This window comes from Danio rerio, chromosome 19, assembly GCF_052040795.2.
Source record: "Danio rerio strain M-AB ecotype USA chromosome 19, GRCz13ab, whole genome shotgun sequence".
NCBI lineage: Eukaryota > Metazoa > Chordata > Actinopteri > Cypriniformes > Danionidae > Danio > Danio rerio.
The window spans coordinates 39,797,799-39,822,110 of NC_141039.2; the positions used below are offsets into that span (position 1 = coordinate 39,797,799).

At 36.2% G+C, this 24,312-nt stretch overlaps 1 protein-coding gene across 1 annotated transcript in view; it reads left to right on the plus strand.

Moving 5' to 3' along the window:
* Positions 1-24,312, plus strand: part of si:ch211-250g4.3 — a 57,552-nt gene that overhangs the window by 13,031 nt on the left and 20,209 nt on the right. Inside the window, exon 5 of the mRNA XM_087295942.2 lies at positions 1-24,312. This exon is cut by the window's right edge and continues 18,366 nt beyond it. Coding sequence (XP_087152068.2) covers positions 1-24,312 — 24,312 coding nt within the window.

Consider the following 24,312-nt stretch of genomic DNA (forward strand, 5'->3'; position numbering starts at 1 on the left):
GTTCAACCAGCCATCGTTGCCACCAAAAGCTCAGAGTATGCCAAAACAGAAGAACCAGGAGCCATTAAAAGTTATATAGCAAGTGACCTTGAACTCAGCGCAAGTATACAGAAAGAAAGACAAGAACTGGAACACTATAAAGAAATCATTTTAAAAGAGAAACATGAACTAAATAAGATAAAGGAAGATGTAAAAGCAGTAAAGAATGACGCTGAAGAGAGAATGATCAAACTGCATGAGGAGGAGAAAGAGATGAAAACAAAACGAGTGAGTCTACAAAACTGGGAAAGACAGCTGCAGACTGAGAAAGAAAAGAACCAAAAAGGTTTAGATGCAATATGGAATGAGAACCAGCAACTGAATGAAAGAAAACAACAACTGGATATCAAGGAACTACATCTACAAAGTGAGAAAAGCAAACTAGAATACAAAAAACCGTTGGAAATTAAACAAGTTGATGCTCAAGTCCAAACTGAATTGATGGAAGATGCTAGTGAATATGATATGGCACTGTCCATAGAGGAGCTTGATAAGCAAAGACAATTTCTAGAATATTTCAAACAAGAACTGCTTGCTCAAAAATGTACAATGGAGAGACAGATGGCAGAAATAGAACTAAGCAGGGATGAACTTTCTCTCAGAGAAGCTACTCTACAAACAGCAACGCAAACCACAGCAGAAATGGAGTTACAATTGGAGCTCCAAAAGCAAGAGCTGGAACAAACAAAAGATGAGATGGAAAGGACGAAGTTAGAAGTACAGAAAGGATGGGTTGACCTGCAGACTCAAATTGCGGAAAGCAGAGAAAAAGAGGAGATGGTAAGAATAGAAATAGAAAAAGCAAGAGATGTTCTGAATCGCATTCGACAGGATGTAGAAACAGAAAAGCAAACCATAGAGGCTGATCTGAAATTCACTTTAGCTAAAGAATTTGAGAACCTGGAAGCTCAGCGGAAAATGATGGAGGATGAAAAGAGAGCATTGGAGAACATGAAATATGAGCTGCAGAGAGAATCTGGCTATATTGAGAGATCAAAACATAACATGCATGATGAAAGACAGAATATGGAAAATTGGGCAGAGGAGCTAAAACAAGAATGGGAAGAACTTGAAAAGAAAAGGCATGACATGCAACAAATACAAACAGAGATATCGAGAGAAATAAAAGATCTGGAAAACTTGAGAGAATTGAATGAGCTGAAACTGAACCAGATCAAAACAAAGAGTGACGCTCTTGAAAAGATAAGTAAACTCAATTCACAACAGAAAGATGAGATTGAGAATGAGAAGAGTAAGATTAAAATAAGAGAATATGACCTGCAGCAAATGCAGACTGATCTTAACAGACAGCAAAAAGAAATGCAGGATATCCAGAATGCAGTTTTCATGGAAAAAAGTGAACTTAAGAAAAGCCAAGACGAAATTGCAGAACAGCTAAAACAGGTTGGTGACATGATGCAGTTCACGCAAAATGAAAAAGACAATCTTGACAGAGAAAGGGCAGCTATAATTGAACAGAAGCTGCAGATGGAGAGGGACATGACACATCTATTAAACAGAGAGCTAGAATCTCTGAAGCTTGTGAAAAAAGAAGTACTAAATGAGAAGCGACTTCTTGAAGACTGCAGAATATCTTTAATGAGAGATATGCAAGATCTGGAGCAAATGAAAATCAATTTGGAGAGAGAGAAAGAAGAGATGCAACTGCAAAGACAAAGTATTGCAGAAGAGAAAGACAAGCTTGAATCCGTGCTACAAACATTAGCTGAAGATACTGAGAAGCTAAGAATAGATACTCTAGCTGAAAAACAAAAACTAGTGGACGCTGCGGTTGAACTTCAGAAAGAAAGAGTTGAGATTATGAATATTGCAGAAGAGACAAAAAGAAAAAGGGAGGATGTGGACAAAATAAGAGTTGGTATAGAAAAGCAGGAAATAGCATTTAAGGATTTAAAGGCTGATCTGCAAAAAGAAGCAGCTATCATTGAAAATCAAAGACAGGTTGTTCAAAAAGACATACAGAATGTAAAAGACATGGAAGTTCAAATTCAAAAAGAAAGGCAATACATGGATAGACTAGTTGAAGAGATTGAAAAGAGGACAAAAGCTCTTGATGAGATGCAAATGGAGGTTGACAAAGAGAGGCAGGAGGTAGAGTCTAAAAGAGATGAGCTCGAACAGGAAACATCAAAGCTTAGAGAAGTTGAAGATGAATTTGCTCGACAAAAAGAAAAGAATGACATTATACAAGCAGAGATACAAAAAGAGAGAGACAATCTAGAGCAGCAGAGAGAAAACATCTTAAAAGAAAGAACCGTTTTTGAAATGGAAAAAGAACATTTAGGACTGAGAGAAAATGAGGCTGAATATGAACAGAAACAAATGGATGAGTTGCAGTACAAATTAAGGATGGAAAAGATGCAAGTTGAACAGATGCAAGCCGATAAAGATCAACAATGGATGAAGGCAGTATATGTAAAGACTGCAAGAGGCAGAGAAACAACAGCTCTGGAGGAACAAAGACAAGAGATAGAAAGTTTGAGAGAAGAATATGAAAATGTGGAGAAACAAAAGAAACATGTAAATGAGCAAAAGGAATTGTTTGAAAGCCGCATGAAATCGTTGGAAATGGAGAAGGAAGCAATGAAAAAATATAAAGAAAAACTGGATAAAGAATATGAAGACTTGCAGTTTCAGAGGCAATTGTTTGAGAAAGAGATACAGCAGATGAGAACTGAGCTTCAGATAGAAGCAGAAAATATTGAGAGAAAAAAGAAAGAGCTAGAAATACAAAAGCCAGCCGTCTACACTGAAACATATATGTTAGAAACGCAAAAGCCAGAAGTGGAGAAAAGCAAAACTGATGAGCTTGATGAAGTGAGAAAAAAAATGAATGCTGATCTATCAGATGTAGAGAAACAGAGAAGCGCTCTTGTGCAAATGAATTTGAAGATCTCACAAGAGGAAAGCTATGTTAAAAAAGAGAAAGATCGTTTAAAACTACAAGAAAATGAACAGAACATGCGTATGTCACAGCTTAATGCAAAACAGAATGAACTTGATGAAAGACAGGCTGAAATGGAAAAGCAAAAAAAAGAATTAGAGAATGTAATGGACAGACTGGAAAAGGAAAAGGTTGAAATAACAAAAGAAAAGCAAAGAGTGAATGAGATGCAAAATGAAGTGAAGAGGGAAAATGCAAGTGTAGATTTGATAAAACAAGAAGTTCTCAGAGAACAATATCATATTGAAAACAGCAGAGAAATTCTGAACAGAGAGCTAGAGAAAATTAAAGAAAAGAAAACCATCTTAGCTGAAGAGTTTGAGGCTTTAGATGATAAGAAAGAAATGATTGGTAAAGAAATGCAGAGATTGGGTAAAATGAAAGCTGAGCTTCAAAAAGAAGCTGAAGATACTGAAAAACAAAGGCGAGACATAGATAACGATGGACGGAATAATGAAGAAATGGTGATCAAACTTCAAAATGAAAAGAAAGATATAGAGACATCAACTGACAGGATCAGAGATGAGGAAGCAAATCTAAGAGTACAAAAACAAAGGCTTGAATCTGATAGAGACACTCTTGAAAAAGAAAGGTTTGACCTGGAGAAAACTAAGACAGAGATGAAAGATCTTGAAAAACAGCTTGAATCTCAGTCTAGACAACATGAAATACAACTGGCGGAGATACAGAAAGAGAGGGAGATTCTTGAGCAGTTGAAAATAAACTTATCAAAACAGAAAGAAGATCTAGAAAAAGAGAGAGATTGTTTTGAGAAGGAAAGAGCAGACATCAGTTTAAGAGAAGAACTGGAAGAGCAGAGTGAAAGGGAAGGAATTGGTAAGACCAGGGTAAGAATAAAGAAAGAAATGGATGAACTGGAACAAACCAGACTTAATGTGGTTAAAGAACTGGAGAACAATGAACTTCAGAAACAAGTCATTGAGGATGAGAGAGACAAGATTGAGCAAATAAAAGCTGAGCTACAAAAAGAAGCTGAAGACACTGAAAAACAAAGACAAGATATAGAAAATGATAGACGGAATAATGAAGAAATGGTGATCAAACTTCAAAATGAAAAGAAAGATATACAGACATCAACTGACAGGATCAGAGATGAGGAAGCAAATTTAAGAGTACTAAAACAAAGGCTTGAATCTGATAGAGACACTCTTGAAAAAGAAAGGTTTGACCTGGAGAAAACTAAGACAGAAATGAAAGATCTTGAAAAACAACTTGAATCTCAGAATAGACAACATGAAATACAACTGGCGGAGATACAGAAAGAGAGGGAGATTCTTGAGCAGTTAAAATTGACCTTATCAAAACAGAAAGAAGATCTAGAAAAAGAGAGAGATTGTTTTGAGAAGGAAAAAGCAGACATCAGTTTAAGAGAAGAACTGCAAGAGCAGAGTGAAAGGGAAGGAATTGGTAAGACCAGGGTAAGAATAAAGAAAGAAATGGATGAACTGGAACAAACCAGACTTAATGTGGTTAAAGAACTGGAGAACAATGAACTTCAGAAACAAATCATTGAGGATGAGAGAGACAAGATTGAGCAAATAAAAGCTGAGCTACAAAAAGAAGCTGAAGATACTGAAAAACAAAGGCGAGACATAGAAAAAGACAGACGGAATAATGAAGAAATGGTGATCAAACTTCAAAATGAAAAGAAAGATATAGAGACATCAACTGACAGGATCAGAGATGAGGAAGCAAATTTAAGAGTACTAAAACAAAGGCTTGAATCTGATAGAGACACTCTTGAAAAAGAAAGGTTTGACCTGGAGAAAACAAAGACAGAGATGGAAAATCTTAAAAAACAACTTGAATCTCAGATTAGACAACATGAAATACAACTGGCGGAGATACAGAAAGAGAGGGAGATTCTTGAGCAGTTGAAAATAAACTTATCAAAACAGAAAGAAGATCTAGAAAAAGAGAGAGATTGTTTTGAGAAGGAAAGAGCAGACATCAGTTTGAGAGAAGAACTGAAAGAGCAGAGTGAAAAGGAAGGAATTGATAAGACCAGGGTAAGAATAAAGCAAGAAATGGATGACCTGGAACAAACCAGACTTAATGTGGTTAAAGAACTGGAGAACAATGAACTTCAGAAACAAATCATTGAGGATGAGAGAGACAAGATTGAGCAAATAAAAGCTGAGCTACAAAAAGAAGCTGAAGACACTGAAAAACAAAGACAAGACATAGAAAATGATAGACGGAATGAAGAAATGGTGATCAAACTTCAAAATGAAAAGAAAGATATAGAGACATCAACTGACAGGATCAGAGATGAGGAAGCAAATCTAAGAGTACTAAAACAAAGGCTTGAATCTGATAGAGACACTCTTGAAAAAGAAAGGTTTGACCTGGAGAAAACTAAGACAGAGATGGAAGATCTTGAAAAACAACTTGAATCTCAGAATAGACAACATGAAATACAACTGGCGGAGATACAAAAAGAGAAGGAGATTGTTGAGCAGTTGAAAATAAACTTATCAAAACAGAAAGAAGATCTAGAAAAAGAGAGAGATTGTATTGAGAAGGAAAGAGCAGACATCAGTTTAAGAGAAGAACTGAAAGAGCAGAGTGAAAGGGAAGGAATTGACAACACCAGGACAAGGATAAAGCAAGAAATGGATGAACTGGAACAAACAAGGCAAAATTTGGCTAAAGAGCTGGAGAACAATGAACTTCAGAAACAAATCATTGAGGATGAGAGAGACAAGATTGAGCAAATAAAAGCTGAGCTACAAAAAGAAGCTGAAGACACTGAAAAACAAAGGCAAGACATAGAAAATGATAGACGGAATAATGAAGAAATGGTGATCAAACTTCAAAATGAAAAGAAAGATATAGAGACATCAACTGACAGGATCAGAGATGAGGAAGCAAATTTAAGAGTACAAAAACAAAGGCTTGAATCTGATAGAGACACTCTTGAAAAAGAAAGGTTTGACCTGGAGAAAACAAAGACAGAGATGGAAAATCTTGAAAAACAACTTGAATCTCAGATTAGACAACATGAAATACAACTGGCGGAGATACAGAAAGAGAGGGAGATTCTTGAGCAGTTGAAAATAAACTTATCAAAACAGAAAGACGATCTAGAAAAAGAGAGAGATTGTATTGAGAAGGAAAAAGCAGACATCAGTTTGAGTGAAGATCTGAAAGAGCAGAGTGAAAGGGAAGGAATTGACAACACCAGGACAAGGATAAAGCAAGAAATGGATGAACTGGAAAAAACAAGGCAAAATTTGGCTAAAGAGCAGGAGAACAACAAACTTCAGAAGAAAATCATTGAGGATGAAAGAGATAAGATCGAGCAAATAAAAGCTGAGCTAAAAAAAGAAGCAGAAAAGACAAAGCTAGAATTACAAAATGAAAGACAGAACCTTGAAGAAGCAAGCACAAAACTTAAAAAAGACAGGGAAAATGTGGAGAGTCTTGCTGAGGAACTTGGGAGGAAACAAGTGGTTCTAGAAAACATGCAGATAGAAACAGAAATGCAAAGGAAGGCAAATGAGTCTAATAAACAGATGCAGGAAAGAGTTCTGATTGAGCTGAAGAAAACGGTGACAGATATAGCAGGAGCCAAGGAGGATCTGGAAAACCAGCTTCTTGAAGAAAGAGAGAAAAACAAGGTCAAACAGGCAGAAATACAGGCAGAAAAAGACATGCTTTATCTGCTAAAACAGGGTATTTCAGAGCAACAGGTTGACATAGTGAATAAGACCGAACAACTGAGACTGAGAGAGGTTGAACTTGAGCAACTCCAAGCTTTGATTTACAGACAGCAAGATGAAATAGAAGCCAATAGAAAGGCGATTATAAATGAAAAATACAGACTTGAAGGACAGAAAACTGAAATAGACCGACTGCAGAGAGAAGTCAATCAAATGATGGAGTACGCTTCTAAAGACAGGGCAAATCTCGAGAAAGAGAAGTCTGAAATGATAGCTCAAAAACATCAAATGGATATTGAACTGAATAAGGAAAGGGGATTACTTGAAGAAAGAACCCAAATGCTGAACACATACGAGAAAGAAATGGACCAAAAGAGAACAGCTTTGGAGGTAGAAATGAAAGAGCTTAAATATCACAAACAAGCAATTCAAGAAGAGAAGAACAAGTTACAACAGATGAAAATTGAGCTGCAAAGAGAAGCTGATGATATCAAAAAGCTAAAAGAAGAGACAAGAAATGAAAGACAGAGTTTGGAAAAGATGGCAGAAAATCTTCAAAAAGAGAAAGACGATCTTGCTCATCTTGCTGAAGATACAAAGAGAAAGGATAATGAAATGAAAGTGTTACATGAGTTTGCATTAGCAGATATACAAAAAGAGAAATGCAATCTTGAACAAATGAGGGAAAGCATGTTCAAACAAACTGAAATTATTGACAGTGAGAAAAAGAAAATGACACTCAGAGAAGATAAACTTCAGCAAATGCAAGCAGAGATTAACAGACAACAAACTGAAATGGACACCAAAAAGAGCATCATTGAAAATGAAAGAGCAGCAATGACCAAGAAAAACCAGGACTTGATGATTGAGCTGACAAAGCAGTCTGAAGATGTTGAGATCCAGATGAAAGAGGTATTGACTGAAAAGGAATTACTGGAGAGTGACAGAAAACTACTGAAGAAAGATGTGGAAAATCTGCAACAGAAACTATTGATTATAGAAAGAGATTCAGAGAGTCTAAAACAAGACAGAGAATTGTTGGACAATGAGAAAGAAGAGATGAAACAAATGAAAACTGACCTGCAAGGAGAAGCAGAAGAGATGGAGAAGATCAAACGAGAGACACAACATGAAAGACAGAGATTGGAGGAAATGACTGCACAAATCCAGAAAGAAAGAAAAGATCTAGAAAAGATGAATGACAACATCACAAGAGAAATACATGACATTAAATATCAAGAAGAACAAATGAAACAAAAACAAGATGAACTTGATCAACTGAAAACTGAAATTCAGAATCTAAAACAAGAACTAGAAAAAGAAAAAGAGATTATCATGAAGGACAGAAGTCAGCTTGATCTGAGACAATCTGAGCTAGACAAACAACAGACAAATGTGAATGACATTATGGAAACAATGAAGAATGAGAGAAAACAATTAGATAAGGATAAAGAAGAGATGGAAGAACAGAAACGGGAAATAGAGAAAGAAAAACATGACTTCGACCAAGGCAGGAACAGTCTGGATGAAGACCTGAAGATGATGAAGCTGCAGAAACAAGTGCTTGAAGAAGAAAAGAACAAGTTAGAACAGATGAAGATTGAGCTGGAAAGAGAAGCTGATGAAATCAGAAAGATAAAAGAAGAGATTCAAATTGAAAGACAGAGATTGGAGAAGATGACTGAAGAACTTAAAAAAGAGAAAGAAAGTTTTACTCATCTTGCTGAAGATACAAAGAAAGAGCAGGAGATTCTGGATAAAGTAAAAGTTGCAAACGAGTCTTTAATGGCAGATCTGCAAAAAGAAAAGAGCAATCTTGAGGAAATGAGAGAGAACATCTCTAAACAAACAGAAGATAATGAAAAAGAGAAAGAGAAAATAAGACTCACAGAAGATGAACTCGGGCAACTTCAAGCAGAGATTCATAAACAACAAAGAGAAATAGAAAAGGAAAAGAGCAACTTTGAAAGTGAGAGAGCTGCAATAATCAAGGATGTTGAAGATCTGCAAAGTAAAATAATTAGTTTAGACAGAGATGCAGAAAGTCTAAAACTTGCCAGAGAAGCATTTGAGAATGAGAAAGAAGTGTTGAAACAGATGAAAACTGAGCTGGAAAAAGAAGCAGATGAGATTAAGAAGATCAAACTAGAGACACAACATGACAGACAGAGAGTGGAGGAAATGACTGCTCAATTCCAGAAAGAAAGAGACAAAATCAACAATCTCATTGAGGAGACAAACAGAAAAGACATGGTCTTGAATGAAAAGAACAGAGATATTGAAGAGAAAATCCAATCTATTCAATCTGATAAAGACATGCTTGAGGAGGAAAAACATAATCTGGAGAAAACAAGAAGTGAACTTTATAAAGTTAAGGAAGATCTTGAAAAACAAAAAGAAAACACACTGGCACAGATACAGAAAGAGAGAGAAGATCTAGAGAAGATGAATGAGAACATCACAAGAGAAATGGATGAAATCAAACATCAAGAAGAACAAATAAAACAAAAACAAGATGAACTTGATCAACTGAAAACTAAATTTCAGAATCTGAAACAAGAACTAAAAAAAGAAAAAGAGATTATCATGAAGGACAGAAGTCAGCTTGATCTGAGACAATCTGAGCTAGATAAACAACAGACAAACCTGAATGACATTATGGAAACAATGAAGAATGAGAGAAAACAATTAGATAAAGATAAAGAAGAGATGGAAGAACAGAAACAGGAAATGGAGAAAGAAAAACATGACTTCGACCAAAGCAGAAAAAGTCTAGATGAAGACCTAAAGATGATGAAGCTGCAGAAACAAGTGCTTGAAGAAGAGAAGAACAAGTTAGAACAGATGAAGAGTGAGCTGGAAAGAGAAGCTGATGAAATCAGAAAGATAAAAGAAGAGATTCAAAATGAAAGACAGAGATTGGAGAAGATGACTGAAGAACTTAAAAAAGAGAGAGAAGATCTTGTTCATCTTGTTGAAGATACCAAGAGAGAAAAGGAGATGCTGTATGAAACGAAAGTTGCAAACGAGTCTTCAATGGCAGATCTGCAAAGAGAAAAGAGCAATCTTGAGGAAATGAGAGAGAACATCTCTAAACTGAAAGAATATATTGAAAATGAGAAAGAGAAATCAAAACTCAGAGAAGATGAGCTTAAGAAACTTCAAATAGAGGTTCAGAAACAACAAAGTGAGATTGACATGGAAAAGAGCAACATTGAAAGTGAAAGAGCTGTGATGATCAGGGAAAAACAGACCATGATGACAGAGTTGAAAAAGAAGTCTGAAGATGTTGAGATCCAGATGAAGGAGATATTGACTGAAAAGGAATTGCTGCACAATGACAGGAAACTTTTGACAAGAGATTCAGAAAATCTACAACAAAAGCTTATTGATTTAGAAAGAGATTCAGAGAGTCTAAAACTTGAAAGAGAGGCATTTGAGAATGAGAAGAAAGCAATGAAGCAGATGAAAACTGACCTGCAAATACAAGCAGATGAGATTGAGAAGATCAAACTAGAGACACAACTTGACAGACAGAGAGTGGAGGAAATGACTGCTCAAATCCAGAAAGAACGAGAAAAAATCAACAATCTCATTGAGGAGACAAACAGAAAAGACACGGTCTTGAATGAAATGAACAGAGATATTGAAGAGAAAATCAAATCTATTCAATCTGATAAAGACATGCTTGAGGAGGAAAAACATGATCTGGAGAATACAAGAAGTGAACTAGCAAGAGCCAAAGAAAATCTTAAAAAACAAAGAGAAATCAAACTGTCAGAGATACAGAAAGAGAGAGAAGATCTAGAGAAGATGAATGAGAACATCACAGCAGAAATACATGAAATCAAACATCAAGAAGAACAAATTAAACTGAAACAAGATGAACTTGATCAACTGAAAACTGAAATTCAGAATCTGCAACAAGAACTAGAAAAAGAAAAAGAGATTATCATGAAGGACAGAAGTCAGCTTGATCTGAGACAATCTGAGCTAAACAAACAACAGACAAACTTGAATGACATTATGGAAACAATGAAGAATGAGAGAAAACAATTAGATAAGGATAAAGAAGAGATGGAAGAACAGAAACAGGAAATGGAAAAAGAAAAACATGACTTCGACCAAAGCAGAAACAGTCTGGATGAAGACCTGAAGATGATGAAGCTGCAGAAACAAGTGCTTGAAGAAGAGAAGAACAAGTTAGAACAGATGAAGAGTGAGCTGGAAAGAGAAGCTGATGAAATCAGAAAGATAAAAGAAGAGACTCGAAATGAAAGACAGATTTTTGAAAAGATGACTGAAGCACTTAAAAAAGAGAGAGAAGACCTTTCTGAAGATGCAAAGAGAAAGAATCAAGTCTTGGATGAAATGAAAGTTGCAAATGAGTCTACACTGGCAGATCTATTAAGAGAAAAGAGCAATCTTGAGCAAATGAGTGAGAACATCTCTAAACAAACAGAAGATAATGAAAAAGAGAAAGAGAAAATAAGACTACGAGAAGATGAACTTGAGCAATCTCAAGCAGAGATTCATAAACAACAAAGAGAAATAGAAAAGGAAAAGAGCAACATTGAAAATGAGAGAGCTGCAATAATCAAGGATGTTAAAGACCTGCAACATAAAATGTTCAGTTTAGACAGAGATTCAGAGAGTCTAAAACTTGCCAGAGAAGCATTTGAGAATGAGAAAGAAGTGTTGAAACAGATGAAAACTGAGCTGAAAAGAAAAGCAGATGAGATTGAGAAGATCAAACTAGAGACACAACTTGACAGACAGAGAGTGGAGGAAATGACTGCTCAAATCCAGAAAGATAGAGAAGAAATCAACAATCTCATTGAGGAGACAAACAGAAAAGACATGGTCTTGAATGAAATGAACAGAGATATTGAAGAGAAAATCAAATCTATTCAATCTGATAAAGACATGCTTGAGAAGGAAAGACATAATCTGGAGAAAACAAGAAGTGAACTTCTAAGAACCAAAGAAGATTTTGAAACACAAAGAGAAATGAAACTGGCAGAGATACAGAAAGAGAAAGAAGATCTAGAGAAGATGAATGAGAACATCACAAGAGAAATACATGATATCAAACATCAAGAAGAACAAATGAAACTGAAACAAGATGAACTTGATCAACTGAAAACTGAAATTCAGAATCTGAAACAAGAACTAGAAAAAGAAAAAGAGATTATCATGAAGGACAGAAGTCAGCTTGATCTGAGACAATCTGAGCTAGACAAACAACAGACAAACCTGAATGACATTATGGAAACAATGAAGAATGAGAGAAAACAATTAGATAAGAATAAAGAAGAGATGGAAGAACAGAAACGGGAAATAGAGAAAGAAAAACATGACTTCGACCAAAGCAGAAACAGTCTGGATGAAGACCTGAAGATGATGAAGCTGCAGAAACAAGTGCTTGAAGAAGAGAAGAACAAGTTAGAACAGATGAAGATTGAGCTGGAAAGAGAAGCTGATGAAATCAGAAAGATAAAAGAAGAGACTCAAAATGAAAGACAGAGTTTGGAAAAGATGGCAGAAGCACTTAAAGAAGAGAGAGAAGATCTTGCTGAAGTAACAAAGAAAAAGAATCAAGTCTTGGATGAAATGAAAATTGCAAACGAGTCTACACTGGCAGATCTATTAAGAGAAAAGAGCAATCTTGAGGAAATGAGAGAGAACATCTCTAAAAAAACAGAAGATATTGAAAACAAGAAAGAGAAATTGAGACTCAGAAAAGATGAACTCGGGCAACTTCAAGAAGAGATTCATAAACAACAAAGAGAAATAGAAAAGGAAAAGAGCAACATTGAAAGAGAGAGAGCTGCAATAATCAAGGATGTTGAAGATCTGCAACATAAAATGTTCAGTTTAGAGAGAGATACAGAGAGTCTAAAACTTGACAGAGAAGCATTTGTGAATGAGAAAGAAGTGTTGAAACAGATGAAAACTGAGCTGGAAAGAGAAGCAGAGGGGATTGAGAAGATCAAACTAGAGACACAGCATGACAGACAGAGAGTGGATGAAATGACTGCTGAATTTATGGAAACAATGAACAATGAGAGAAAACAACTAGATAAAAATAAAGAAGAGATGCAAGAACAGAAACAGGAAATAGAGAAAGCAAGAGATGATATAAACCAAAGCAGAAAGAGTCTGGATGAAGACCTAAAAAAGATGAAGCTGCAGAAACAAGTGATTGAAGAAGAAAAGAACAAGTTAGAACAGATGAAGATTGAGCTGGAAAGAGAAGCTGATGAAATCAGAAAGATAAAAGAAGAGATTGAAAATGAAAGACAGAGATTGGAGAAGATGACTGAAGAACTTAAAAGAGAGAAAGAAAGTCTTGTTCATCTTGCTGAAGATACAAAGACAGAGAAGAAGATCCTGGATGAAATGAAAGTTGCAAACGAGTCTTCAATGGCAGATCTGCAAAGAGAAAAGAGCATTCTTGAAGAAATGAGAGAGAACATCTCTAAACTGAAAGAATATATTGATAATGAGAAAGAGAAATCAAAACTCAGAGAAGATGAGCTTAAAAAACTTCAAACAGAGGTTCAGAAACAACAAAGTGAGATTGACATGGAAAAGAGCAACATTGAAAGTGAAAGAGCTGTGATGATCAGGGAAAAACAGACCATGATGACAGAGTTGAAAAAGAAGTCTGAAGATGTTGAGATCCAGATGAAGGAGATATTGACTGAAAAGGAATTGCTGCACAATGACAGGAAACTTTTGACAAGAGATTCAGAAAATCTACAACAAAAGCTTATTGATTTAGAAAGAGATTCAGAGAGTCTAAAACTTGAAAGAGAGGCATTTGAGAATGAGAAGAAAGCAATGAAGCAGATGAAAACTGACCTGCAAATACAAGCAGATGAGATTGAGAAGATCAAACTAGAGACACAACTTGACAGACAGAGAGTGGAGGAAATGACTGCTCAAATCCAAAAAGAACGAGAAGAAATCAACAATCTCATTGAGGAGACAAACAAAAAAGACACGATCTTGAATGAAATGAACAGAGATATTGAAGAGAAAATCAAATCTATTCAATCTGATAAAGACATGCTTGAGGAGGAAAAACATGATCTGGAGAAAACAAGAAGTGAACTTGCAAGAGCCAAAGAAAATCTTAAAAAACAAAGAGAAATCAAACTGGCAGAGATACAGAAAGAGAGAGAAGATCTAGAGAAGATGAATGAGAACATCACAAGAGAAATCCATGAAATCAAACATCAAGAAGAACAAATGAAACAAAAACAAGATGAACTTGATCAACTGAAAACTGAAATTCAGAATCTGCAACAAGAACTAGAAAAAGAAAAAGAGATTATCATGAAGGACAGAAGTCAGCTTGATCTGAGACAATCTGAGCTAGACAAACAACAGACAAACATGAATAACATTATGGAAACAATAAAGAATGAGAGAAAACAATTAGATAAAGATAAAGAAGAGATGGAAGAACAGAAACGGGAAATGGAGAAAGAAAAACATGACTTCGACCAAAGCAGAAAAAGTCTAGATGAAGACCTGAAGATGATGAAGCTGCAGAAACAAGTGCTTGAAGAAGAGAAGAACAAGTTAGAACAGATGAAGATTGAGCTGGAAAGAGAAGCTGATGAAATCAGAAAGATAAAAGAAGAGATTCAAATTGAAAGACAGAGATTGGAGAAGATGACTGAAGAACTTAAAAAAGAGAAAGAAAGTTTTACTCATCTTGCTGAAGATACAAAGAAAGAGCAGGAGATTCTGGATAAAGTAAAAGTTGCAAACGAGTCTTTAATGGCAGATCTGCAAAAAGAAAAGAGCAATCTTGAGGAAATGAGAGAGAACATCTCTAAACAAACAGAAGATAATGAAAAAGAGAAAGAGAAAATAAGACTCACAGAAGATGAACTCGGGCAACTTCAAGCAGCGATTCATAAACAACAAAGAGAAATAGAAAAGGAAAAGAGCAACATTGAAAGTGAGAGAGCTGCAATAATCAAGGATGTTGAAGATCTGCAACATAAAATAATTAGTTTAGACAGAGATGCAGAGAGTCTAAAACTTGCCAGAGAAGCATTTGAGAATGAGAAAGAAGTGTTGAAACAGATGAAAACTGAGCTGGAAAGAGAAGCAGATGAGATTAAGAAGATCAAACTAGAGACACAACATGACAGACAGAGAGTGGAGGAAATGACTGCTCAAATCCAGAAAGAAAGAGACAAAATCAACAATCTCATTGAGGAGACAAACAGAAAAGACATGGTCTTGAATGAAAAGAACAGAGATATTGAAGAGAAAATCCAATCTATTCAATCTGATAAAGACATGCTTGAGGAGGAAAAACAAAATCTGGAGAAAACAAGAAGTGAACTTTATAAAGTTAAGGAAGATCTTGAAAAACAAAAAGAAAACACACTGGCAGAGATACAGAAAGAGAGAGAAGATCTAGAGAATATGAATGAGAACATCACAGCAGAAATACATGAAATCAAACATCAAGAAGAACAAATGAAACTGAAACAAGATGAACTTGATCAACTGAAAACTGAAATTCAGAATCTAAAACAAGAACTAGAAAAAGAAAAAGAGATTATCATGAAAGACAGAAGTCAGCTTGATCTGAGACAATCTGAGCTAGACAAACAACAGACAAACCTGAATGACATTATGGAAACAATGAAGAATGAGAGAAAACAATTAAATAAGGATAAAGAAGAGATGGAAGAACAGAAACAGGAAATGGAAAAAGAAAGAGATGATATGGACCAAAGCAGAAACAGTCTGGATGAAGACCTGAAGATGATGAAGCTGCAGAAACAAGTGATTGAAGAAGAGAAGAACAAGTTAGAACAGATGCAGATTGAGCTGGAAAGAGAAGCTGATGAAATCAGAAAGGTAAAAGAAGAGACTCAAAATGAAAGACAGATTTTGGAAAAGATGGCAGAAGAACTTAAAAAAGAGAGAGAATATGTTGCTCATCTTGCTGAAGATACAAAGAGAGAGAAGAACAGTCTGGATGAAATGAAACTTGCAAACAAGTCTTTAATGGCAGATTTGCAAAGAGAAAAGAGCTATCTTGAGGAAATAAGAGATAACATCTCTAAAAAAACAAAAGATGTTGAAAAAGAAAGAGAGAAAATAAGACTACGAGAAGATGAACTTGATCAACTTCAAGCAGAGATTCACAAACAACAAAGTGAAACAGAAAAGGAAAAGAGCAACATTGAAAATGAGAGAGCTGCAATAATCAAGGATGTTGAAGATCTGCAAAGTAAAATAATTAGTGTAGACAGAGATGCAGAGAGTCTAAAACTTGACAGAGAAGCATTTGAGAATGAGAAAGAAGAATTGAAACAGATGAAAACTGAGCTGGAAAGAGAAGCAGATGAGATTGAGAAGATCAAACTAGAGACACAACGTGAAAGACAGAGAGTGGAGGAAATGACATCAGATTTTATGGAAACAATGAACAATGAGAGAAAACAACTAGATAAAAATAAAGTAATGATAGAAGAACAGAAACAGGAAATGAAGAAAGAAAGAGATGATATGGACCAAAGCAGAAAGAGTCTGGATGAAGACCTGAAGATGATGAAGGCGCAAAAACAAGTGCTTGAGGAAGAGAAGAACAAGTTAGAACAGATGAAGACTGAGCTGGAAAGAGAAGTTGATGATATCAGCAAGATAAAAGAAGAGACTCAAAATGAAAGACAGAGGTTGGAAAAGATGACTAATGCACTTAAAGAAGAGAGAGAATATCTTGCTGAAGAAATAAAAAGAAAAAATCAAGTCCTGGATGAAATTAAAGTTGCAAACGAGTCTACACTGGCAGATCTGCAAAACGAAAAGAGCAATCTTGAGGAAATGAGAGAGAACATCTCTAAACAAATAGAAGATATTGAAAATGAGAAAGAGAAATCAAAACTCAGAGAAGATGAACTTAAGAAACTTCAAATAGAGGTTCAGAAACAACAAAGTGAGATTGACATGGAAAAGAGCAACATTGAAAGTGAAAGAGCTGTGATGATCAGGGAAAAACAGACCATGATGACAGAGTTGAAAAAGAAGTCTGAAGATGTTGAGATCCAGATGAAGGAGATATTGACTGAAAATGAATTGCTGCACAATGACAGAAATCTGCTGAAGAAAGATGTGGAAGATTTGCAACAAAAGCTAATGACTATAGAAAGAGATTCAGAGAGTCTAAAACTTGACAGAGAAGCATTTGAAAATGAAAAGGAAGCAATGAAGCAGATGAAAACTGACCTGCAAATACAAGCAGATGAGATTGAGAAGATCAAACTAGAGACACACCATGAAAGGCAGAGAGTGGAGGAAAAGACTGCTCAAATCCAGAAAGAACAAGAAGAAATCAACAATCTTGTTGAGGAAATTAAAAGGAAAAGAGATATTATAGATGAAAGCTACACTGAAATACAAAAAGAAAAAGAAGCAATTAAGAGTGACAGGTCTGACTTGGAGAAAGCCAAAGCTCAGATTTTTGAACAAAGTAAAAACATTGAAATTGCACTTGCCGAGATACAACAAAAAAGGAACGCCCTTGAGCAAATGAGTAAGGAGATATCAAGAGACAGAATGAAACTTGAAGATGAAAAGAAAGAGATACAATTAGCAAGAGAAGAACTTGAAAGAATGCACGGAGACATGCAAAGACAACAAGAAGCCAAGGATCACCTTTTGTCTGGCATCACAGACGAGAGTCTTCTTAAGAAGTCAGAGGCTGAAATTGTTCTTCAACCAAGTCAGGTGGATAAAGCCAAGCCTGCAAGAAAAACAGAAATATCGGATTCAGATAAACAGCCTGTGTTTGTGGAGCAGATGCTGGAAATGGACTTAAAAGATGCACTGAAAAAAGATTTTGAGAGCGAAAAGTTAGACTTACCTAAAGTCAAAGATGTTTTACCTCAAGACCAGCAGATGAAGTTAGAGCAGAAACTAATTGAAGATGAAATGGACAAGCTTAAACAAATGCGAGCTGAACTACAAAAAGAAGCTGATCAGATTGAAAAGAAAAAACAGGACATGCAGAATGAAAGACAGAAGCTGGACGACATGGCAGCTCGACTTCAGGAAGAGAGAAGAACTACTGAACGTCTTAATGAGGAGATAAATATTCAGAAAGTTAATCAACAAAAGCAAGCAACTGCATTTCAAATGGAAAAGACTGATTTTGAAAGAATCAAAACAGAAATTGATCAAGCCAACAAAGAACTTGCAGATGAGCAGGAAAATAATAAAAAGACAATAGCAGAGATGCAGAAAGAGAGGGAGACTCTTGAAGAAATGAGAGCAAACATCTCAAAGCAATTTGAGACCATTACAAACGAAAACAAAAGTCTTTCTAGCAGAGAAAGCGAACTTGCAAAGCTGCAGGAAGACATTTTACAACAACAACAAGAAATGGATGAACTAAAAAATACCATCATGATTGAAATGTGTCAGCTAGACCAGAGACAATCTGACATTGATCTATTACAAAAAGAGGTTGATGATCTAATGGATTTCACAAAGACTGAAATGGCCAATGTAGAAAGAGAAAGATTGGAAGTTTTGGCACAGACAAGAAATATAAAGAGTGATATGGTTATTCTAAAGATGGAGAAGGAGGCATGTGAACAACTCAGGCTAAAATTGAATGAGGAGAAAGATTTGATTGAAAAAGAAAGAGAGCTGCTGACCAAAAACCTGGATCACACAGATAAAGACAAAATGGATATGAAGAGAGAATTGGAGAATCTAAAAGTAGAGAAAGAAACCATTAAAAATGAGAAGAAGGAACTAGAGAAGATGAAAATTAGCCTTCAAAGAAAAGCTGTAGGTTTCGAAGAATTTTCGGAGAAAACAAAGGATGAAAGACCAATAGTGGAAGAGATGGCAGCACAATTTACAAGACAACTAGACATTAGCGAACGTCCTGCTGAAGGCAAATTTATAGAAGAGCGTTTAGATCAGACAGAAAAGAAAAGAAGGGAAACTTATTATACCGAAGACTTGCTTCAAGAAGAAAAAACTGATCTGCAGAAAACCAAAGAAGAGATAAACTACGATAGGGAAGAAATATACAGACAAAGAACTGAGTTAAATAAAGAGAAAGAAACTCTCAAGCAGATGCATACAAGTAACTTGAAGGAAATAGAGAATATCGAAAAGGAGAAGGAGAAGATTCAACGCACATGGAATGAACTAGATCAAATAAGAGCAGAACTTCAAAATAAACAAAGAGACATGGATGACACAACAAATATCATGATGAAAGAAAAGGCTGAGTTGGCTAGAGACTTAGAAAACCTCCAAAATGAGAAAGATGAGCTACAAAAGAGTAGAGAGAACATTCAAAAGTTAATGAAAGAAGTTCAGGAGGAAAGACTGAAGACATCAGAAGCATTAAATAAAGAGAGACAACAATTTACTGAGGAGATCAAATTGAAAAATGACAGCCTTGATGAAATACAAGCTGAGATAGACAGACAAAAGCGAGCTCTTGTTACGGACAAAGAGATAATTACCAAACAAATGATGGATCTACAGAAAACCCAAGATGTCAGAAGACAATCGGATGAGAGTGACATTGCAAGAGCAAACCTGCAGAGAGAAAGAGAGAGTCTTGATCAGTTAAGTGTGGAGATCCTTAAGCAAAAACAAGATCTAGAGAGAGAAAGGGATGAATTGTTGGAGCAGTGGCGGCTGGTGGAGACACAAAAGATGGACAATGAAAATGTGGAACAACTAAAGACAGAGCTATTGGATGAGAAGGAATCGACTGAGAAAATCAGAAAGCAGCTGGAACAAGACAAAGCTTATATGGAAGAAAATAAATTAAATCTCCATAAAGAATTAGAGGAATTAAATCTCCAAAAACAGGGCATTCAAGATGAAAGAGCTCAACTAGAGCGAATGAAAGGTGAGCTCCAAATGAAAGCAGATGATATAGAAAAGAAAATGCAAGAAATACTTTATGAAAAACAGAAATATGCAGAGAGAAAGTCTGAAAATTACAAGATACAAACATACCTAGATGAAGCAAATGCTGAGGTACAAAAACTAAATAAAGAGCTGGAAAGATATGATGAAAATTTAGAAAAATGTAAGCTTGAACTAGACAAAGCAAGAGCCGAAACAGAGCGAGTAAAACAAGGTGCTGAAATACCGGAGACACAACAGATAGAGCAAAGTTTGCAAAAAGAAAGAGACTACATTGAGGATATCAGAAGGAACTTGTTTAAAAAGGAAGAGACCATTGAAAAGGACAAGGCCGAAATAAGGTTGAGGCACCAAGAACTAGATCTCATCCAAGCAGAAGTTGTCAAACAGAAAGAAGAGATGGTTAAACAGAAGATAGAATCAGAGCGAGAAATCCAAGAAGAGAAAAAAAAACTACAGAGGTCAGAAGAGGAATTAGAAGACAAGATGCAGAAGATTAAACGTGAAATGATTGAACTTAAGCTTCTTCAGGATGAAACTGATGGCAAAAGAAAAGATCTTGACAACAAGATGAGACAGGTAGCAAGAAAAAAAAGAGATGAGCTGGAGAAAATGAAGGCTGATGTTGAAAGTGCAAGTAAAAAACTTGAAGTGGAAAGGGTTATGTTAAATACAGAACGTGATGAGTTGGAGCGGATTAAAACTGAGTCACAAAGAGCAACAGAGCACATGCAATCTCATGCTGAAGAAAGAGCAGGAGATCTTGGAGAGAAAGAACCGGTGAACACCAGGATTCAGAGGCTTATTCAAGAGGCTGAAAAGGCTAGCAAAATGGCTTGGAGTACAAAACATGAACCAGAAATGAGAATGCAGAGAGAGGTTAGTGTTGAAGAGGAGTCAGTGGAAAGGCAAGATATGGGTGCTAATATGCAGAGAATGATCCTGGAAATTGAGCATGCCAGAGAAACTCTTAGAGGGATGAAGGATGAAGTCCAGGCAGCCAGAAAAGAAAGGTCTGAACTGGAGAACATGAAGCTTGAATTCTTAACCATGAAACAGAACATGGAAAAAACTTATGAGCAGCAGAATGATGAGATACAAAAAGAGAAACAGCAAATAGAGAGTAGCAAAATGTTGCTAAGTAGAGAGAGAAATAAACTTGAGCAGAACAGGGCTGATTTAGAGAGACAAAAACAAATAATGGCATTGGACAAACAAAAACTCCTTGCTGAAAATGAATTACTGGAGAGAGAAAAGGCTGACGTGATAAAAAGAATTGAGAATCTTGAAAGCCTTCGAGAAGAGGCAACTAGAGAAAGAGCGACAGAAACAGCTCAAGCAACGAGGAGAGATTCTGAGGAATTAATGCAGAAAATGGAAGCACTGAGCATGGAAGACTTCCAAGAAGCAAGTAAGAATCAGATGGTCGAACTAAAGAGACAGATAGACAAACTGATAGAGTTGAAGGCTGATCTGCTACAACAGCAGACAGAACTTGAGAAAACCAAAGCAGACTTAAAACAACAGATGGATGATCTTGAAAAAACAAGGTCTGAAATATTAAAACATAAAAAGGACACAGACAGTAAAACAAGAGAATTTGAGCTGATAGAAATCCAAAGACAGAAAGACGATCTAGAAACAAGAATTCAGAAATTGACCCTTGAGAAGAGAGATCTGGAGGTTTTAAGGTCTGAGATTGTCCTAGAAAAGAAAGACCTGGATCAGAAGATGAAGCAAGTGATAAGAAAGAGGGACGAGATGGAGAAAATCAGATCTGATATAGCAAATGCCACAGAGGAGATCAACAGAGAAAGGCAGGAGCTGGAAATACTCAGGAACAATGTTCAAAGTGCAAGACATGATTTTGAACTTCTGCTGGAAAGAACTGCAAATCTAAAAGATGAGGAAAGTGCTGCAACTGACATTGAAAGGTTAGTTTTAGAGGTTGTGAAAATCAGGGAAATGGTGAGAAATCTAAAAGGTGAAATGGAGAGAAGGATGGAGAAAAGTAAGGTGGAGATAGATGAAAAAGAAATATTTAAGTCTGAGATCCAGAGGCTCATCCAGGATATTGGACAAATAAGGGAAAATCTAGGAGGCCTTGGAGAGGAGATTGAAAAAACCAGGAGAGACAAGAGAGAATTGGAGAAGATGAGGGCAGAGCTTGCAGAGAAACAACAGGAGCAAGAGAGCATGAGAGAAATGCTCCATAAAGAAAGAGAAGAACTGGAGCAGCTAAAGGATGAGATCAACCGAGAAAAGGAGGATGTTGAAATCAGGAGAGAGCTAGTTGAGGCAGTAATAGATAAAGAAGAAATGAAAGAGTTTACAGACATACAGAAATACAAGGAAGAACTACAAAGTGTCACTGAAGAACTCCTGACAAAGAAGAGGGATCTAAACCAGCTCAACTCAGATGTACAGGACCTGAGGCAAACCATAGAAGAAATTAATATACAGCATGGAAAGAAAAGGGCTGAACTGGAAGGCATTGGTTTTGAGTTAAAGAAGGGAGAGCAGTTACTGGAAAAACAGAAAGATGAATTAAAGGAGAATGGCTGGATTGTGGAAGAAATAAAGAATAAGAAAGATTCACTTGAAAAGATCAATATGGAAATACTTAGGAAGAATGAAGATATGGATAAAGAAAAGGGAAAGTTAAGGCAAGAAAAGCAAGAGATGGATCTATTCAGAAGTGAACTACAAAGACAAAGAGAAGATCTAGAAACCAGTATTCAGAAACTCACACATGAGAAGAGAGAGATGGAAGTTTTAAGGTCTGAGATTGTCCTAGAAAAGAAAGACCTGGATCAGAAGATGAAGCAAGTGATAAGAAAGAGGGACGAAATGGAGAAAATCAGATTTGATATAGCAAGTGCCAGAGTAGAAATCGATGGAGAAAGGCAGGAGCTTGAAATACTCAGGGATAATGTTCAAAGTGCAAGACAGGATTTTGAACGTCTAGTGGAAAGAACTGCAAATCTCGAGGTTGAGGAAAGGGCCGCAACTGACATTGAAAGATTAGTTTTAGAGGTTGTGAAAATCAGGGAAATGGTGAGAAATCTAAAAGGTGAAATGGAGAGAAGGATGGAGGAAAGTAAGGTGGAGATAGATGAAAAAGAAATCTTTAAGTCTGAGATCCAGAGGCTCATTCAAGATATTGGACAAATAAGGGAAAATCTAGGAGGCCTTAAAACTGAGATAGAAAACACCAAGAGAGACAAGAGTGATTTGGAGAAGATGAAGGCAGAACTTGAAGAGAAACAACAGGAGGAGGAGAGCATGAGGGAAATCCTGCAGAAAGAAAAAGAAGAACTGGAGCAACTGAAGAAAGACATCAACCGAGAAAAAGAGGATATTGATATCAGCAGGGAGCTAGTTGAGTCTGAAATATATGAAGGAGAAGTTAAAGGCTTTACAGATGTACAGAAATACAAGGAAGAACTACAAATAGTCACCGAAGAACTCCTGACAAAGAAGAGGGATCTGGAGCAGCTCAACTCAGATGTACAGAATCTGAGGCGGACTTTGGAAGAAGTGGATATACAGTATAAAAAGAAGAAGGCTGAACTTGAACATATCACTTCTGAGATACAGAAGAGAGAGCAGATCCTGGAAAAGCAGAAAAAGAAGTTGGAGGAAAATGGTTGGATTATTGAAGAAATAGAGATGATGAAAGCTACTCTTGAAAGTATCAATGTGGAAATACTTCAGAAGAGAGAAGATATGGAAAAAGAAAAGGAGAATTTAAGGAGAGAGAAACAAGAGACAGAGCTTTTCAGAGGTGAACTACAAAGACAGAGAGATGAAGTTGAATCTTCAAGACAAGCTTTGATAATGGAAAAGGATCAGTTTAAGCTAAAAATTGATCACCAAAAGAATAAAATGAGCGCTGCCTTTGAAAAAGAACATAAACGTTTAGAAAACATGGAAAATGATCTAGAAAATCAAAGGGCTAAACTTGCTGAAAGCCTTAATGATGCTGCAAAGATGGAGCAGAAGCTACAACAGATGAAGAATGAACTAAACAAAGAAAAAGAGCAAGTAGAAGAAATGAAGCAGATGGTCAAAACAGAGAGGGTTAAGATTGAACAAGAAAAAGAAGAAATGAGAAAACAAACTCAAGAGATTGAAGATGGCCACGAGAAGCTTCAAAAGAAGACAGAGATAGCAGATAAACTCCTTCAGGATGCAAACAGTGAGAGCGACCGATTAAAAGACCTCAGCATGAAACTTCAAATGCAAAGACAGGATATTGAGAAAACCAACACAGAAATGGAAACCAAGAAGAGAAATCTCGATAGAATGAGCAGAGAACTTCAAGATGACAAGATACGACTGAAAAATGACAGGGATGGTTATGAAAAGGACATGACACATTTGGAGCTTAAAAGGGAAGAGCTAGTAAGAGAAACGGAAGAACTGGAAAGAAAAATCTTACAGCAGAGAGAACAAGATGAGATGGCCAAACGAGATATTGAAAATCAGACAGAAGCTCTAGAGGTAATGAAGGTGGACATTTTGAAGGAAAGGGATGAATTTGCGAAAGAGATGGAAAATGTACATTCAGAAAGACAGAAATTGCTTTTGCTTCAAGGTGCATTGCAAAGTCAGGAAAGTGAACTTGAAAACAGAGTGCAAACATTAAAGGAAGAACAGAAACATTTAAAACAGACT